The sequence below is a fragment of the Diabrotica undecimpunctata genome, chromosome 8, assembly GCF_040954645.1.
Source record: "Diabrotica undecimpunctata isolate CICGRU chromosome 8, icDiaUnde3, whole genome shotgun sequence".
Taxonomy (NCBI): Eukaryota; Metazoa; Arthropoda; class Insecta; order Coleoptera; family Chrysomelidae; genus Diabrotica; species Diabrotica undecimpunctata.
Genome location: NC_092810.1, coordinates 17,134,161 through 17,152,920, shown reverse-complemented (window position 1 = coordinate 17,152,920; position 18,760 = coordinate 17,134,161). Strand labels below are relative to the sequence as shown.

At 33.1% G+C, this 18,760-nt stretch overlaps 1 protein-coding gene across 3 annotated transcripts in view; it reads right to left on the bottom strand.

Moving 5' to 3' along the window:
* Positions 1-18,760, bottom strand: part of fru (sex determination protein fruitless) — a 191,359-nt gene that overhangs the window by 79,584 nt on the left and 93,015 nt on the right. The window contains exon 5 of one of the 3 annotated variants that reach the window (XM_072539738.1): positions 5,087-6,472. The exons of the other annotated variants lie outside the window; for them this stretch is intronic. Coding sequence (XP_072395839.1) covers positions 6,168-6,472 — 305 coding nt within the window. The 3' untranslated portion in view covers positions 5,087-6,167. Of the gene's footprint in view, positions 1-5,086; positions 6,473-18,760 lie in introns of those variants that run through there. 3 annotated transcript variants of the gene reach the window in all.

Genomic DNA, 18,760 nt, shown 5'->3' with positions numbered 1-18,760 from the left:
ATTAATAATGGCCAATAATGGAAGCGAATGAGTGCGTTACTGTGAGATCGAAAAATGGAGGAAGAGCTAAAATGAAGAATATGGCGAGGCCTGCGTTGGTACACGGCGGTGAAGTGTGTCTGTAAAGAGGATTCATGAAAAGTAAAATGTTACGGTGGATGTTAGGGAGAAACCAGAATGGATAAGATCGGGAATGACGTGATGAGAGAATGAGCCAGGGTGACTACAATCTCAAAAAATGGCTCCAGAACAAAGACGGTTTGGTCACGTCATGAAGTAGAAATAGGAACTATGTGGGACGAAGTATATAGCTGTTAGAAGTTTAGAGAATGGGAAGTGAAGGAAAACCAAGGAGAAAATGGAAGGACTGTGTAGCAGAGGACTTAAGAGAGAAAGGTAAATGAAGAAGACACACGATGAACAGAAGTGCAAACAGCGACCCTTGAAAAGGGAAAAGCTGGGGAAGAAAAAGAACAATGGTCAATAGCACTTACTTATCTTTGAAATGGTAGAGCTGCAACTGATATATCTATGGATCTCATACAAAACGCCTTCACATTCCTAATATCAATCATGGTGAATTTGGAATCACCTAGGAGGAATTTTTATCGTAAATCACTCGAGGTAAACTCTCTATACGGCGTAAGCGAGACGCTTAGGGAATCCCTAGAAATCATTTGTTTGTCATCTGCCGCTGCTTGTTACGGGCGGGGTAACGAAATGAGTGCACCGGGGTGTCAAAGAGTAATGAGCAGATAACAGTGTCGGTGTTGTGCCAATGCGTCTGGCAGCCTTATACTGAAGATGACTGTAATTGGAAAGTCAAAAAATCCTCGCACTTTTAAAAACATGAAACCGCAGAATCTCCCAGTTCATTATTACAACCAGCAAGCTGTCTGGATAACGTGTGACATCTTCCTTCAACGATTGGTTCCATAAAAAGTTCATTCCTGAAGCAAAATCTTAATTCAAGAACGAAAAGGTGCCACAAACGGCTCTTCTCCTTATAAATAATGCTGGAGCTCATCCAAATTAGACAGCTTAAAATCTGATGTGGAAATTTCTTTGTTTTTTTGTCCATTTAATCAATTTACTTCAAAATTATTACATCAATTGTTCAATCAATGAATAAGGGTGTTATTGAGACAACGAAACGTCTATACTGAAGAGAATTTGTGATCAACTTGTTAGATGAAGTTGATTTGATGAAGTTTTGAAAATTGTTCACCATCAAAGTGAAAAGACTTTGAAAATAGCTTTTTATAAAATAATACCGCTAGAGGAAGATGAAAGCATCATGGAATATGATAATAAAAAACTACCATAGTTGAACTAACTGCATAAGTGCGCAAAGTCGATGGCTATGAAGACATTGATGCAACTAAGGTTAGGACGTGGATACAGTGTGACAAAGTTACATACATATTGTCGAACTAGTTTTAAATGAGCCCGGTGTATCACAAACTGATTTATCTGAAAATGAGAGTGAAGACGAAGAAAATGATTAGAAGGGTTTCAATCAAGAGTAACTAACTAGGAAGCTGAGGAAGCTGCCAATGTTTTACTAGACTATTTTGAGTCAGTGACCGGCTTTTTTCAAAAGCATAGCCACCTAAAATATATTCGCTCCGTGTAGCTGAACAGGTGTCGCCCTCTATAGGGTATTATATGATTACAATAAGATTTACATCTTTACATCTGCAGTAATAAAATCAAAAATTTGTAATTAATCGTAATTATTGTCTGTATATTAATTATTTAATAAATCGTAGTGTACTTAGAAACATGGACAGAATCATAGAAAAAACTCAGTATCTACTGTATTTAATGGAAATAAATCACAATTTTAATTGAAAATCAGTTATATTTGTCGTTTTTTCATTATGTTTCTTGTTTACATTTAATGCTTCCCCAGGTTGAAAATAAACGTATTTTCAATCAAAATTGTAGTGTATTCCCATTTAGTATCATAGATAATACACAAATACAAAAAGGAAATGGTTTCAGAACAAAAAAAAACTCACAAATTCGCGATAGATAATAAAATAATTTATAACTGGATACTAAATCCGTTAGATTTACGGCATTAAACTCTGGGAATATACTAAAGCGAATTGCACAATAAATACAGACTCCTCAAAGTACTACACCAGCAAACGACAAAAAGAGAAGACAAGAAAACTGGTCCCTCCTAACAAGTTTATTAAGTATGCATGTGGAAAATGTGTGTAGTGCTTTAGGAGCGACATAATTTCGGATACTTCTACATAAACTTATTAAAATTTTTTTAAGGTTCTCACTAATGCCCAACCATCAATTGTGCTTTTATTTTTAGGAGGAAGAGCTAACTATTGTGGTAGTATAAAAGCAATCTAAAGAATAAAGTGAGGAATTGAAGAATGAGAATGTAGTGAGCAGAAGAATTGTGTAGTGTTAAGTACTTTTTAAAGCGTTATTACAACTTCTTCGCGCTTAGTTAATATAAGTTTCATTTTTACCTTAGCCAACTTATTCAAATAATTAACTTGACTTTCTACCTTATTCTGCCAACTTGAAGCTCTCAACAATGACGAATTTCCGCCGATCACTCATGTTTAATGTTGGTAAAACGAAATAATTTGCAAAAATGTAACGCAAACTCACGGACTATTATATCTATAGTATTATATCCATAGCTTTCTCTCATAGGTACAACCTCGAGTATTTATTTCAACATAAACTTTAAAATTTAAAAAAATTTGTTCGTAGGAAGTGAAATATTGTGCATGTTTTGTAAAAAAAGTTAGATCAGCGAATATAAACCGAATATAGAAGATTCAAGCAAAGGGTTTCGAAGTTATGAGAAAAATATAGTAATTTTTATTGCTACAAGATTTTTTATCGTACATAATTATATTTTTTTGTTGTTATGATCGATCCTAATGGATACTAAATGACTCTTAATTAAGATTTTGAATACAGTGTACTAAAATGTTTTACTATCCACAAAAAGCACTTTTCCTACCGAAGTACAAATTGAAAAATTTAATTTTCGCCGTGACCTTAGGGCAAAGAGAGGCAAAATGAGAATGCTTGTATTAATATGCATAATTCACACTTAACGGCTGTCACCGTAAACACTGTAGGTACAGTCTCGGGAAAATCTTTCTCCATTTTTTAGGTTAAAATTAATACTTAGTTCTATAGAAATAATTAGCAGTGACGTTTTCATTGAAACACTTAAATAATATATTATATTTATCAAAAACATTTTATAAATTAAGGAAATATGTTAACATGTAATGTTTACAGATTGGCGCATTCTGACAGCCAATTTGACAGTTGACTTACTTTTGCCTCGATCTTGTAGGCAATGTAAGACAAAAATAAAGAAAATGGATTTAAAATTTACTAAATTTTAATTAAAAACAAGACATAATCTACAATCGTACTTTTCTAAATTTTTATAACAAGTGTAAGAAAATGAAAAAAGCAGAATAGATACCTGATCATAAAGTCTAGTTGGTAAAATGTTTCTGTTATTTATTTTTGAACACGCCATGTCGGTTGAAGTGTGCATATATTTTAAAAGTACGAGTATATTGCAAAACTTGAATATTTAATCTTTAAATTTGACAGCTGTGAATAGGGAAATATATTATTATTGGAAATAACTTTTGAAATATGTGGATAAAGAGTGGATAAAATTTTAATTAATCTTTAGTTACATCAACAATTTCTCCAAGTGTCGTGATCAATTTTAGAACAGTATCCAAAATCTATTTTTAATTCTGAAGAAAATCTACAAAAACATTAACTGTATTTTAACTAAATCATACCCTATCGTTTCGTCAAATGTAATGTAATCTGATTGAGTTATTTTAAGTAAAAATCCAATTTTGATTTGCAGAATACTATAGCAATCAAAAATCTTGCAGCAATTTGGCACATGTTTTGGTTTCTTCAGGACAATATTATGAAACCGTTTCATTTCCATACCGAATGTGGTCACGATGTCGATTTTTTCTAACATTCCAGAGTTTACGATATTTCAAATAGTTTATGATGATTGGTATTGAATTCTTCATAGTTGTTACACAATTTAGATGAGATGTTTCTGAATGCACTGAAAATTTATTAATAACTTGAAGGATCGAGTTAAACGGGGTAAGGGTGTTCAATTATAAGAATGGTGGTTTTTTAAAATATATAAAAAGTATTATATACAATATGATAAATACATTTTTATACTATTTTCTTTTATTAACACACCATTTTATATTTTTTACACCCGAACGTTATATTAAACAGTAATTGATGTGAAAATATTTGCGCTGTATCGTTTCAAATATTAATTCTAATGTACTTAGACAAATACCTTTAGTCACAAGAAAGTATTAGGGTGCAGTGAGAATATGGATTCCCTCTAAACATAAAAAACTTACAATTGAAATAGCAAAAGTTAAATTTTATAAAAATGTAACAGAGCTTTGGCATTAGCCCAAAAACAAGGAAAATAGAAAGGAAAGAGGGAAGAAGACGAATATATTTGCTGAAAACCCTAAGGGCTTGGTACGGTTGCAGTTCAAAACAACGCTTTAGAGCAAGTGCTTCGAAAGTTAGAGTAGCCATAATGATTGCCAATCTACATAATAGACATGGTGCTTGAAAGAACAACAACGAAAGGTATAAATTACTGGTGTTCACGATTTTTTTTTTATAATATACAAGAAGCATTCGGAGAATGACCAAGAAAACAAACAGTAATGGAAAAAGAAGAACATTACAAATTTGATGAAGAAAGAATTACTCATTGTACAATATATCAAACTGAGTAGCCTACAGTAGATATTCCATGTAACGCAGTAACATGTGACATAGGCTTTGTCACATGGAGTGAACGTGCTCTAAATAGAGAATAAGACGGGAAGAAAATTATTGTGCATGACAGGGATTAGAAATGGCTGTAGAGCCAGAAAAAAATAGAAACGACCAGTTCCTATCACTAAATATGAATTCGAGAGTACGAAACGTGAAGTTTTCAAATAAACTTCTAAAAACTAATCAAGTATATATACGATACAACATAACACCGAAATATATAAATCCCGAAAAGAAAAAGTATATTGATGAACGAAAAGTCAAACAAATTGAAGCTATTGATCAATATATCCATATTATTGAAAAGACAACTTAGAAAAGCAGTGTATTTTAATTTAAAAATACTAACACACCAAAATAAAATGTTCTTATCGGTAAAGACGGACTTTATTGTTGGTGGACTTGAACAATCACTGTTTATCTACTTTATTTAATGAGAATTAACCACAATTTTAATTACAAATTGTGTTTACGTTGACGCTTCGATTTCCACTTACATACTTGTTCGAAATTAGTGTTTTGAGAGCCAAAATCAAGTATTTTCAATTAAAACTGTCGTTACTTCCTATTAATTATAGTAGATTACACAGAAATGTCTGAAAAAAGTTTCAGAATAACTACTTAAGCGTTAAAATAACATCGGATCATTGACAACAAGTACACTACACAAGTATTAAGAACATTATCTCAAATATAGCAGTTTCCTATACTTATTCAACAATAAGAAAAACTTACTTCCATATTTATTGAAGATTTGTTAACAAATAAAAACCCAAAACATCTGAATATGCGCCAGAAAAAGATATAAGACAAAAGATGTATTGAATTAAAGAATCCAAACAAAACCATTTCCGAGACCAGAACACTACAGATTTCTACATAAACATAGAAATCTTTGTAGTACTGACAAAAAAAAAAACACAATAGTATACTGACATATCAGATAATAAATAATTAGTAAAAGATACTACTGTCAATGAACTGTTAATTATAATGTTAATAGCATTTGTTTGTTTTTCTTTTGACTAAAGGTACGTTGGCTTTGTTGAAAAATAAGGTGGTAAACCCTTTTAAAGCGATTTTTTTTTATTTTAGAACGAAAGTTTTTGGATTTTGTTACCATATTGAAGATCCATCCTACGATTCTGAAGAAACCAAAACAAATCAATAAATAAAATATAAAAAAAGTATAAAAATCAAAATAAAAAAAACATAAAACCTACGTCTTCTGCGCTAAATGCCTAGCGCACACACCCCTGCTATGATTCGCACATAGCTCGATAGTAAAAATAGTAGTAAAGCCAAAATCAATCGGCCGGTGTGTCATTTGCTATGGCATTGGGCGGTTCGAATTTGGGCGGTTCAAATTTGGGCTGATCGAACTTCCTCGTATCGGGGTTGTAGCGCGGGTGCTTAAATTTGCAATGGGTTCGGAGATTGTCACTGCGTGTGTACGTGGCTCGGCATAGAGGGCACTCGAACCTGCCCGGGAAGTGCACGTGATAGTGGTTTCGGATGTGCGTCACTATTTTCCCACACAGCTTGCAACGGTGCAGGTTACAGCCACCCGGCAACTTGTCAAACGTTAGCCGCATGTGCCAGGTTTTTGAACCTGCAAAACGAGAAAAAATACTTTTACTTACAGTTCGGATCGTTTTATTAATGCTTTAGAATACGTTTTCCATTGACTTAAGCTCTCTCTCTTTTCCCCAACTCTCTTATTGTTAGTGATTTTTGTATATATTTACAGATTTTTAATTTAGTCTTCCAATACGATAATAAATGAATGAGCGATTTTTCCTCCAAAACCATACCCGTAAAATATACAACCATATAACGTAGAAATAGCCCAGTCTGGTTAAAAAAAAGGTGGAAAAATGTTTCGCAGATATCTGAAGCTTTTAAGACACAGGTGAAGGATACTAGATGATGAATAGATGAAAAGATACTCCTAGTTTTACCTTGCGTTTTTTTAAGCAATAATTTATGGTCACAATTTGATTTTTTGTCCATTAATTTTTTCCCTTATATTTTAAATAAACAATATTTATGTCATTTTTTTATGTCAAGAATATCTTTATTTTCCCGTTTTTTTAATTAAAATTTACGGAGATATTTGCAAAAAAGCAGTTTTTTTGCAGTAATTTATAAATTTTATTAATTTTTTTATTAACAAAATAAAATGGTATTAATACATTTAAACATCAAGCAATTACCATCTTTTAGATTTGTGCGAAATTTCCCCCCGATCAGTCAATAATTTTATGAGTTATTTAATTTGTTTATCCCTGAGGCTAATTATTTAAACTATTGAGCTTGCCCTATGCATGATGCTAGACACATTCAGCAAATTTCATACGATTCTTTAAGACTTAAACTATCTCAGAAGTTAAATGTATATTGAGTTTTCATCGAAATTATTTACAAAATAAACGTTTGAAAAAGGGGTATGTTTTTTACTTATAAACAATTGTAATAACTTGTATATTTTTCAAGGTACAGACTTGTACGTACAACCATTGGATAGATGGTAAAAAAGCTCACATTAAAAAATAAAAAACCTTCTATGACCAATAGGAACGAAGTTAGTGACTATTTTTAAAAAAATCATATCTCCATTGTTTATAAACGTTAAGAACTAAAATTTGCACAAATTTTGAATGAAAATCTAAACTTTATATTGAAACTTATAGCTATAAAATTTATCTAATTTTTCGAAACGACGGTACTTTCGAAAGATCGACATAGGAAAGTGGAGAGGATATCTGTTTCAGCTCCGTTTTTTTTTCGGCATCGGAACTTCAAATTGCAACACGTAGGAAAAATTTACATTATCTCGGCTTCCTTTGCAGCTGCAAGCCTCTTTTTTTATTCTGGGGTAGCTCGTCGAAATATGAATATCTACATAGTTTTCACTGACCGGAAAATATGGGAAAACTCGGAAAAATTGAGTCCATTTGAAATTCACCCTAAATAGTTTTTTAATTTCCTCGAATAGTCTCTCGCAGTATTAATAATGATGACATAATTTTCACCCACCATAAATCTCGGAAAATCCCGGAAAATCAACATATGTTTTTTCATTTTATATCAATGATGTAATAATACTTATATATTTTATAAATTAAATTTCAGGTAATTTTTTACACATTATATTATTATATTCCTTATATTAATTATAATTATTTGTATTTTTATAATTAACAATATTGATTTTTATTCTATTTTTCTTACAAATATGATATACAGTACAATACATACATTGGTTTAAAAGTTAAAATTTGGATCATTTATTCGACTTCACTGTCAGGTCTGAACTTTTTTGTTGCAGGTTGTTTGTCTTCACTTATTAAGTCAGTCTTTCCATACATTAACATATTAATGGGCGATCTTAATGCCAAGGTGGGTCAAGGTAAGGTAGGAGAACAAGTAGGAAAATATGGACTCGGAAACAGAAATGACAGAGGAGATCGATTGATTCAATTTTGCCAAAGTGAAAACTTCGTAATAACAAATACCTTTTTCAAATTACCTCCTCGACGGTTATATACATGGACATCTCCACAACATACCAAAGAAAAAATAGTGAGAAATCAAATAGACTACATTATGATAGCAAGGAGGTATCATAATGCTGTTAAATGTACTAAGACGTACCCAGGAGCTGATATAGGCTCAGATCATAACCCGGTAGTTACTGTGTTAGAGGCGAGACCAAAAGAGATTAGAAGACCACACAGAAAGGCACTAGATTTAAATAAACTTAAACAAAACAAAAATATACGACAAGAAACAGGAGAAGAAATAAATGAAAACCTCCGTTCAGTGCAGCAACAAATTAACGATACAAACAACGTTAACCAAAAATTAAAGTACATAAATACAGCTATACAAACAACAGGAAAGAAACATCTTACAAAAACAACAATCAAGAATAAGGGGTGGATGACACAAGATATACTAGACTTGATGGAACAAAGAAGAAATATGAAGAATTACCCAGACAAATACAAAGAAATAAATAAACACATAAAAAAGAGAATAAAAGAAGCCAAAGAGGAGTGGATTAAAGAACAATGTGAAGAAATGGAAACCTATGAGAAAAAGTACGATGCGTTCAATATGCACAAAAAAGTAAAAGAGATAACAGGAAGCATAAAGAAATGCCAAATAGGTAAACTTAAAGACAAAGATGGAAATCTTATTGTAGATCTAGAGAATAAAATAAAAAGATGGACAGAATACCCGAATGAATTATTTAAAGACGATAGAAACAACTTAACTCAGATAATCAATGCAACTGGGCCAGACATATTGAAAGAAGAAGTAGAATACGCAATAAGAAACGCTAAAAATGGAAAAGCAAATGGACCTGATGAAATTCCTACAGAACTGTTGAAGCTTTTGAATGATAAATCCGTAACCATAATATTAAATTTTGCAGCGAGGAGCTAAAACACTTTCCCCTCCACTTTCCTATGTCGATCTTTCGAAAGTAACTTCGTTTCGAAAGGTTTTAAGTTTCGAAAAATTGGATGAATTTTATAGCTATAAAATTCAATATAAAGTTTAGATTTTCATTCAAAATTTGTGCAAATTTTACTTCTTAATGTTTATAAACAATGGTGATATAATTAACAAAAAAATTGTCGCTAACTTCGTTCCTATTGTTCATAGAAGGTTTATTTTTTTGTTAAATGTGAGTTTTTTTACCAGCTATCTAATGGTTGTACGTACAAGTCTGTAGCTTGAAAAATATAGAAGTTATTATAATTGTTTATAAGTAAAAAACATTCCCCTTTTTCAAACGTTTATTTTGTAAATAATTTCGATGAAAACTCAATATTCATTTAACTTCTGAGATAGTATAAGTCTTAGAGAATCCTATGAAATTTGTTAAATGTGTAGGGCATCATTCATAGGGCAAGCTCAATGGTTTAAATAATTAGTCCCAGGGATAAACAAATTGAATAACTTTTAAACTATTTGACCGATCGGGGGGAAATTTCGCAAAAATTTAAAGGACGGTAATTCCTCAATGTTGAAATGTATTAGTAACATTTTATTTTGTTATTAAAAAAATTAATTAAATTTATAAATTAGTGCAAAAAAACTGCTTTTTTGCAAATATCTCCGTAAATTATTTATCAATGTTAATTCAAAAAACCGGGAAAATAAAGATATTTTTGATATAAAAAAATGGTATAAATATTGTTTATTTAAATTATAAGGGAAAAAACTCATAGATAAAAAAAATCAAATTCTGACCATAAATTATTGGTTAAAAAAAACGCAAGGTGAACATAGGAGTATCTTTTTATCTATTCGTCATCTAGTAACCCCCACCTATGTCTTAGAAGCTTCAGATATCTGCGAAACATTTTGCTGTGAAATCGATGATTTTTGTATAACCAGACTGGGCTAAAATAGTCACTACGGATTTATGTTACTAGTTAAGATATATTAGTACTGCATAGTCAACCAATCTGAAACAACCACCATATTTTCCTAATTTAATATATTTTTATAATAATTACTACTCCTTTTATTCACTGAATTTTTGCAGAACTAAGTGAGAAAATATTATTTTCATGTAACGTTTATTTCTCAAAATAAATTATAAATATCCAACAAATATTTGGCGATCCTCACTAAATTCGTTATAATTTATTGCTTTAACGGAATCTATCACGTAAATTTTAATTGGTATTGAAAATGAAATAACTGTCGAGGGATCATTAGACGTACAGTTTATTATATTAATTTTTAAAGACTAATACTAAGACAACCCTAACAAAAGCGTTTTTGTCCCTCCAGGTTGGAGGGTTGAGTATGAGGCTAATCATCCCGTAAAAAAATATTGTTCTGAAATCCAAAGCTAAATATAACAGACCGACATTACGGAAACGACCAAGGTATGAAACAAAGAAAATGATCTAAACATCTTCACCTGGAATGTACAAGGCTATCCCGTGTAAATAATATGAGGTGTAAGAGCGAAGAGCTAGAGGACACATCTTCTAAAAGATAAACAAACGGTGGAAAGACATTAACAGCAGATCAGTGATCTCATAACCACCATTAATATAGAACACGAGCTCACAATAATCAAGGAATGGGTTTCATATCAAGAAATCGTAAAGTCTGCAGCAAGTCAGATTCAAGGGAAGAATAGCCTAAAAGCAGTGGTTAGTTCACCGCTTACGGCAATAAGCCACAAGAAAAAAAAACCATACGTGCGTAAAAAAAAAACGTGTTATGCAACAGAGGGAAACACGATCAAATATTGAATCTTATAAGGAGCTTAGAAGAGATGAGAAACATATTCACAAGGGAAATAGAAAAAACTGTTAGACTAAAATGTACGAAGCAGTGGAAGTCTAACTAACGAATAACTCCAGAAACTATCAATCATCAAAGCGCAAGGAAATGATGAAATCACTGCAGAACTCTAACGATATGGAAGACAATACTTACGACAAAATTCACAAAATTATAAGAGTACGGAAAGAAGAGCAAATAATAGAGAATGTAATATAGATTCGTTGTGTCCATTATATAAAAAAGCGATTAACTTGAATGTGACAATTAGAGATGTCTTGAATGCTTCTTTTTAACTAGACATGACTCTGTCTGTTTTACAATGTGCCTCCAGTAAGTTGTCGTTCCATCGTTTTCGTGGTCTTCCTATTGGGCAACCGTCTCTTGTCATCTTTACTACTCTATTTCTTGATCTCCACCTTGCATCTACGTCGTATATCTTTACTTCTCTATCTACCCCATAGTGTCTTACCATCAATTTTTCATCTATCATTAAGTGTTTTCATCTCTGCTGTTTCTAACAATCTTTTTGTCCTCTCTGTGTCAGGTCTTGTTTCTGCCGCGTATGTCATTATTGGTCTGATGACTGTTTTGTAAATTCTCCCATACTGGTCTTGAATGCAATATATAAAATTCTCTCTAATATAATTTACAGGCGGCTGAGCCCATGTTCTGGGTGAATATCGAAAGTGAATTCAGACCTGGTCGGTCAAAAATAGATCAGATGTGGTATTAAGACAGATCCTTGAAAAACCCAGGGAATTCGATATCGACACCTTAGACCTTATTGCACGCATGACCCGTAAGTTCAAGTAGATGTTCGCTGAATTCTCAATGCAGCATGGTCTAATAAGAAACCGAAGAAACTTGCAAACTTATAGACTTATCAAACACCTTAGAAGCCATTGTGAAGATTATGTATACAGATCCTTAAGACTCCCAGTCCTAATGTACATATATGCCCAATAAATGATAATGAATCTCGGTTCGACCATATAATACATATTATATAATAATATTCTTCTTCTTCTTTTGGCATCATAACCCTGGATGGGTCTTTGCCTGTCTGGCTATGTCCTTCCATTCAGATCTCTCTTGTGCCTTTCTTCTCCATTGTCTTATGTTCATTGTTTTCAGGTCGTCTTCCACGTCATCCAACCATCTCGTTCTGGGCCTTCCTTTTTTTCGCCTTCCTATGGGCTTCCATTGTAACATTTTCTTTGTTATTTTTGCATCGTTTTGTCTCTGCACATGTCCCAGCCATGACAGTCTTTGACTTTTCACAAATCTTACAATGTCATAACCTTCATTTAACTCATTAACCTCGTCGTTTCTCCTGATTCTCCATGTGCCATCTTTCTCTTGTACCGGGCCATATACTTTCCTCAGTATTTTTCTCTCGAATGTCCTGAGTTGGGCTTCATCTTTTTTCGTCATTACCCAAGTTTCACATCCATAGGTTACTACGGGTCTAATCAGTGTTCTGTAGATAGTCATTTTGGTTCTTTTGTCTAATAATTTCGATGTCATCAATCTTTTATTAGCATAGTATGTACGATTCCCGCTGGAAATACGTGCATTAATTTCGCTACTTACGGAGTTCTTCTGATTGATTTCTGTGCCGAGATATGTAAAGGCATCCACTCGTTCGATAGTATAGTTGTCTATTGTGATATTATTTTCATTGTCAGTTATTCTTTTGACTGTCATATACTTCGTTTTTGCTTCGTTTATTTTGAGACCTCTTTTTCTTGCTTCAGGATCAATTTGTTTGAACACTTCCATTAGTCGTGGCTTATTCCTACTAATGATGGCTACATCGTCTGCATATGCAGTAATTTGCACTGATTATATAATAATATTAGAATACAACAAAATAGCCGAAGCCAAAGATTTAGTTACTGCAATAAAAATTAGGCGCCTAGTGGCTACGCCATCTGGCTGGAGCTAATGAAAGCTACCCTGCAAAACGTATTGCTCTAAATTAAAAAAAATTGTATGGAAACTATTACTCAAAGGACCTTTGGAGACGAATGATTACCGATTGTGGGTTTACGGTAATAATATATGTAATGGAAGATTCCATCCGAACGTCCATGTTCTCTTTTTTATTCAGAGGTCAGAAAATCAACAAATAATTTTACGATTTTAAGTTTTAAAAAGATGAAAAGAAAGGTGAGAAGAAAACGGTTTTTTTTTTCGACAAATTTGTTTCTCCATCACGACAATCATCATTTTTTTGACAAAATACAAGGTTACACAACTCAATCTCAGTACGCTAAAAGCCATACAAAAACTTACTTTCTGTGAGTTTAAAGCACTGATAGGAGCGTGTTATTTCGAATGGACATTACTAAGAAGGATAAAATGAGCTGGATGATGAAGAATACATAATTGTGAAGTTATGAACCAAGATCTGATAATTCTGGGTCATCCCTTGTATATCAAAGAAGTCACTGGTATGATTGACTGACTATATTATGAAAATTTTATGAAATCAACTATATATAAAAAGCAATAAATCTCGGTCGACCAATATATAAAAAATAAAGAGTGAGAGAGAGAGTGAACAAGAAAAAAGTCAGAAAGATGGAGAAAATTAGAAAGCGTATTTGTAATTTGTTAGCATAATATGTTAGTACTATTAAAGGAAATTTAACAAAAATAGTTGTTAGAGGTTAAAAGTTTCCAGATTAATTCCAGCAACATTTCTACTAGTATGCTTGATTTTACAGCCCCAATATAAGACGTTTGGACATCAAAAAGTGGTGACAAACAGAGAAAGAAATACTAATTCTTGATATATGCCAAATATGTTTATGAACAAATTCTATGCCACATTTTTTAAGTAAATGATCTTACTGTTAATTGCATTCTATGTATTTTTTAAATATGTAAATATAGATAAATGGAATAATTTTTAAACGTCAAAAAGTAACTTCCTATATATGAGGTTGTCGTATTAAGAAAGCGTATATATAATTTCTGATGAAAGTGGTGATGGTGGCAACGTAAGTTACTGAATCGCAAGTCTAAGTTTAGAACCTACAAAAAAGTTATTAGAACAGTGGTCATATATGGACGTAAACCGTGGACCCTTTCAACCAGTGATGATGGAACTAAATTGAGAATATTTAGAAAAATATTAAGAAATATATTCGGACCAACTCATTGTAGCGATGGTTCGTGAAATGAACTAGGAGCTTAAGCTTAGAAAGAATTCCAGATAATCCAGTTGTAAAAGTAACCAAAAAGATGGAACAACCAAGAAAATCGAACAAGAGGAAGGCCCCATAAAAGGTGAATAGACGATGTAGAGGAAGATCTTAAAACCTTGAACATCAGGCAGTGGCGAAGGAGAGTATCCGACAGGCCAGAATGGAGGAAAGTTGTTAAGCAGGCCAAGACCCACAAATGGTTGTAGCGCCGTTAGAAGAAGGAGAAGAACTACCACGCATAACACTTAACGATAGCTCTACAACCTGTATACATCCTCCCGCACGATTAACGATTACGCTTCCTGTATGTCTTGAGTAAGGACTACCTGAAGCTTGAGAAATTCATGGCTCTACGAGCAGGACTGACTCATTACGCATTTCCCAAGAATCTCATCCATGACGATCAGACCATGCTTCATTAGTAGCTACCGTTTCGTTATTAATGTTGCAACGATCAGGCGTAATATTTAACGATAGCCTCTAAAACCCTTGTGGGGTCTGCCTTATATGCGCCATGTCCTTCTAGAACGTTGACAGCCAAATGCATAACCTTCATTTTGTTTGCTGCTGCTCAGAATAGTGCCATACAACTTCATTGGTGCATTTTCTTGGACCAGGAGGTTTTTCTACCTCGATCACGTTTGCTTAACACTTTTCATTTGATTATACTCCGAATTTCACATACACTGTCAAAAAAATTAAACTTCTTTTTAGAGTGTTAATAATTTGGCTTAATACACACCCAATTTGGTAATCTACGAATTTTTTAATGATTCTTCTTTATGACCACAATCCGAACACTTCACAATACACATGGAATGTGATGTCTAGGAGTTATACGAGCACAAGGTCTACGATGTTTGAGTAATTTTGGAAGGATGCTGATCGAGAGAGTAACAAGGAAAATACTGTATACATTACTGGTGGGATCAAGAAATAAAAAAAGAAAGATCAACATGGTGAAAAAATTTAAAATTAGAAATTGGATCAGAATGACGAGCACGGCTCATAACTCGTCAACAGTAGTTAAGATCATCATCATCATATTTGGCTCGACAATCCTCTGTGTGTCGCCATTCTGTTCGGTTTCTGGCAACGTGTTGCCATCTTCTAGTATGCCATCTAGTATCCCGAAGTCGGCCTCAACTCCATCTAACCACCTAATACGTGGTCGGTCTCTGCTTCTTCTTCCTATAGGTGTTCCTGTCGTTAGCTTTTTCGCAATCATTTGTCCGGCCCATCTAGGTAGCTGTGTTTTAATGAACGTTTCGATATCTGGTTCGTTAAAGAGTTAGTATAATTCGAAATTAAATCTTTTGCGCCACTGCCCTTGATCGTTTATAGCTACAAATATTTTACGGAATATCTTACGCTCGAATATTCCCAGAAGTCTTTCATCCTTCTGCGTTAGAGTCCCATGTTTCCGTCCCGTATATGAGGGCCGGCCTCAACAGTGTTTTGTATAAAATAATTTTAGTTTTTCTTTGGATATTTCTTGAGTGGAATTGTTTTTGGAGTCCATAGTATGCCCAATTTGTAAGGTTTATTCGTCTTTTAATTTCTTCGCTTGTTTTACTGGTAGTAGTCACTAGCGAGCCAAGGTATGTGAAGCTGTCAACACGTTTAAAGATATGACTTCCAAATGCCGTTTCTCGTTCCTTATTTGCCATAGGATCCTTAGTAACCAACATGTACTTGGTTTTGTCTTCGTTGATGCCTAGATCGAACTGTTTAGCCGCCGTTTCCAATTCTCAATATTGCTCACCACCTCGCTTTCTCGCCGTATTATGTCAATGTCATCAGTGTGTGTTAAGATTTGTATCGATCTATTGTAAATAGTACCACCGTCTCTAATTCGTGTGTCTCGGACCGCCTTTTCGAAGGCAATTTTAAATAGGATGCCAGGGCATCACCTTGACTGAGTCTATCCTTTATCTCAAAGAATCGAGAATTTTCTCCCTGTATCCTAACGCTGGCTTTTAAGTTAGACATTGTCATTCTCGTTAATCTGATAAGTTTTTCTGGTATAACAAACTCACGCATTGATTGGTAGTACTGTTCTCTTGACACTATCGTATGCGGCCTTGAAGTCGACGAATAGGTGATGGATTTCAATGTCAAATTATAATGTTTTCTCGGGGATCTGTCTTATTGAATGAATCTGGTCAATTGTTGATTTTTCTGGAGTAAACCCGGCCTTGTATTTTCCAACTATGCCAACTGTATAAACTTTTGCTTGTCTTTCGTAAAGAATATTTGCTAGCATTTTGTAAGCAGTTGTTAATAGGGTTATACCTCTGTAGTTATCGCACTGGAGCTGATCGCCTTTTTTTTTATGTAACGGTTAAGTAGTTAAGATAGATACCGTCATAATGAAAGCTCATAACACGGCACGATAATCAAAAGATAGAACAAGTTAAGCAATATTGAGCGTATAGCAAAAAAAAAACGTGGAGCGAATGGAATGAATAGAGATTGAACGTTTGAATATTTATTCTCCGAAAAAGTCAATTTCACTGATCATCTACCTAACATACTCTCCAGCATTCAATAAATTATATACAAAATTTTGTAACAATGTATGTGCTATAGAATAAAAAATAGCTAACGAAATGATTTTTATTTCAGAGGCTTTGTAAAATAATAATGCTGAATATGTGTGTATGAATGCGTATAAAAAGAATTTGTGCATATGATACCAACAATTGAAAATTATTAAAAAAGGCCGTTATAAAAAAGGATCGTTTTATTCCAAACAGTATTGTATTTTAGGATTATTATTAAAACTTTTCAGGCGATGATAAAACAATAATCTACCAGAAGCCAATTTTGATATTGAAATTGTGATTCACATAAACTGCTACAGATACATCATTGAAGAAATTGGACAAGGTAATGATGATAATATGAACGCTTGTAGATTCAAGTGTGCATTACAAAGAAAGAATTTATGTTTTGTATGTGAGAGAGCTAGAAATCCTGAACGTTTATCATTAGAAGCTCGAGTAAATATTCACATGAAACGAGAGCTTTTTGTAGGTAAGGGTGCTTTATGTTGCAGTGATCACATAAATGATGACGGTATGTTAGATCATAATAGAGTAGAGAATTTGCGTGGTAATATGTGTAATGTTAACTTACGTCCAAAAGTTTCAGAGTGATTTCAAGCGTTACGTCTAAAAGCAATTGAAAATATTACTACCTAATCGTTTCGACACACAAAAACACATTCAAGAAGACGACTTCAAAGCATTGACATGAGCAAAAGTAATTTTCAAAATCTTTTTACTTATTGCGATGAGATCGTAGTTTATGACAGAAATAGGGTTATTAGTAAAATGATTTATAATATTTACATTTCTAATGAAATTAAAATACAATTTAAGTGACGATTTATTAAAAATTTTGTGCTCATATTCTACTAAATCCAACGTTAGTCTGATAATAACTGCAGTAGGTACGTACAAGTCTTTGTCAACGGTTTGTTGAGAAAATCTGAGTTTAGAAGCTATTAAAAAGAAAGAATTTATTAAAACACATGTTATAGACTTTCGAAGTCTTTAAATTTACTGTCGAAATCAGGGTTATAATTTAATCAAATCTGTTTTAATAGTCGAACCTGACAGATATATTTTGGACGTACAAGATCCCTCTTTTTCTGATTCATGGAATAATGATCCTGCAATTGTAATTTCGAGACGAATCTATTCATGTAAATTTTATTGCATTTGAATGAAATTACATTTTCCATAAGCTGTGTGCGATCTCCTTTGCTACCCACTAAAAATTTTAACTTAGTTCCGATCACAATTTAGAGGTGTGCGGTTCTTGATTAGTATTATTTACAATATACTCATGTGCAAAAGAATCATACAGCTGGACGCTGCATTAACGGTCCCACTTTTCCCCAATGATTTATTCCCTCGCTTCACGACTTACGGGGTCAGCTTAGTTTATTTCTTCCAGGGGTCTGCCAAGGGAATACTCTTTTCGGTCACCAATGATCAAACCATCTAGGAGTTTTTTTCTTGATACGCTCAACGATTGTTTCTGGTGATAACATTCTGTTTCTGACTTCTTCGTTGCGCATCCGATCTATTCTAGAAATTCTGGTTTTTCTACTGCTGTAAGTCGTCTTTTATCTTCTTTCATTGTCCAAACTTCGCAGAAGTCCACCTATGACCTTTAGTTCCTATTACAACCTGAATTTTATATTTTAGCTACCTATACTTTTCTCATCAACTACAACACCAAGATACTTAAACTTTTCCATTTGTTTTACCTATGCAATATCAACTTTATCCAAACGAACTTTTAGACTTCATTTGCTATATTCTCTTATCCTGGGCCTGCTCTGCCTG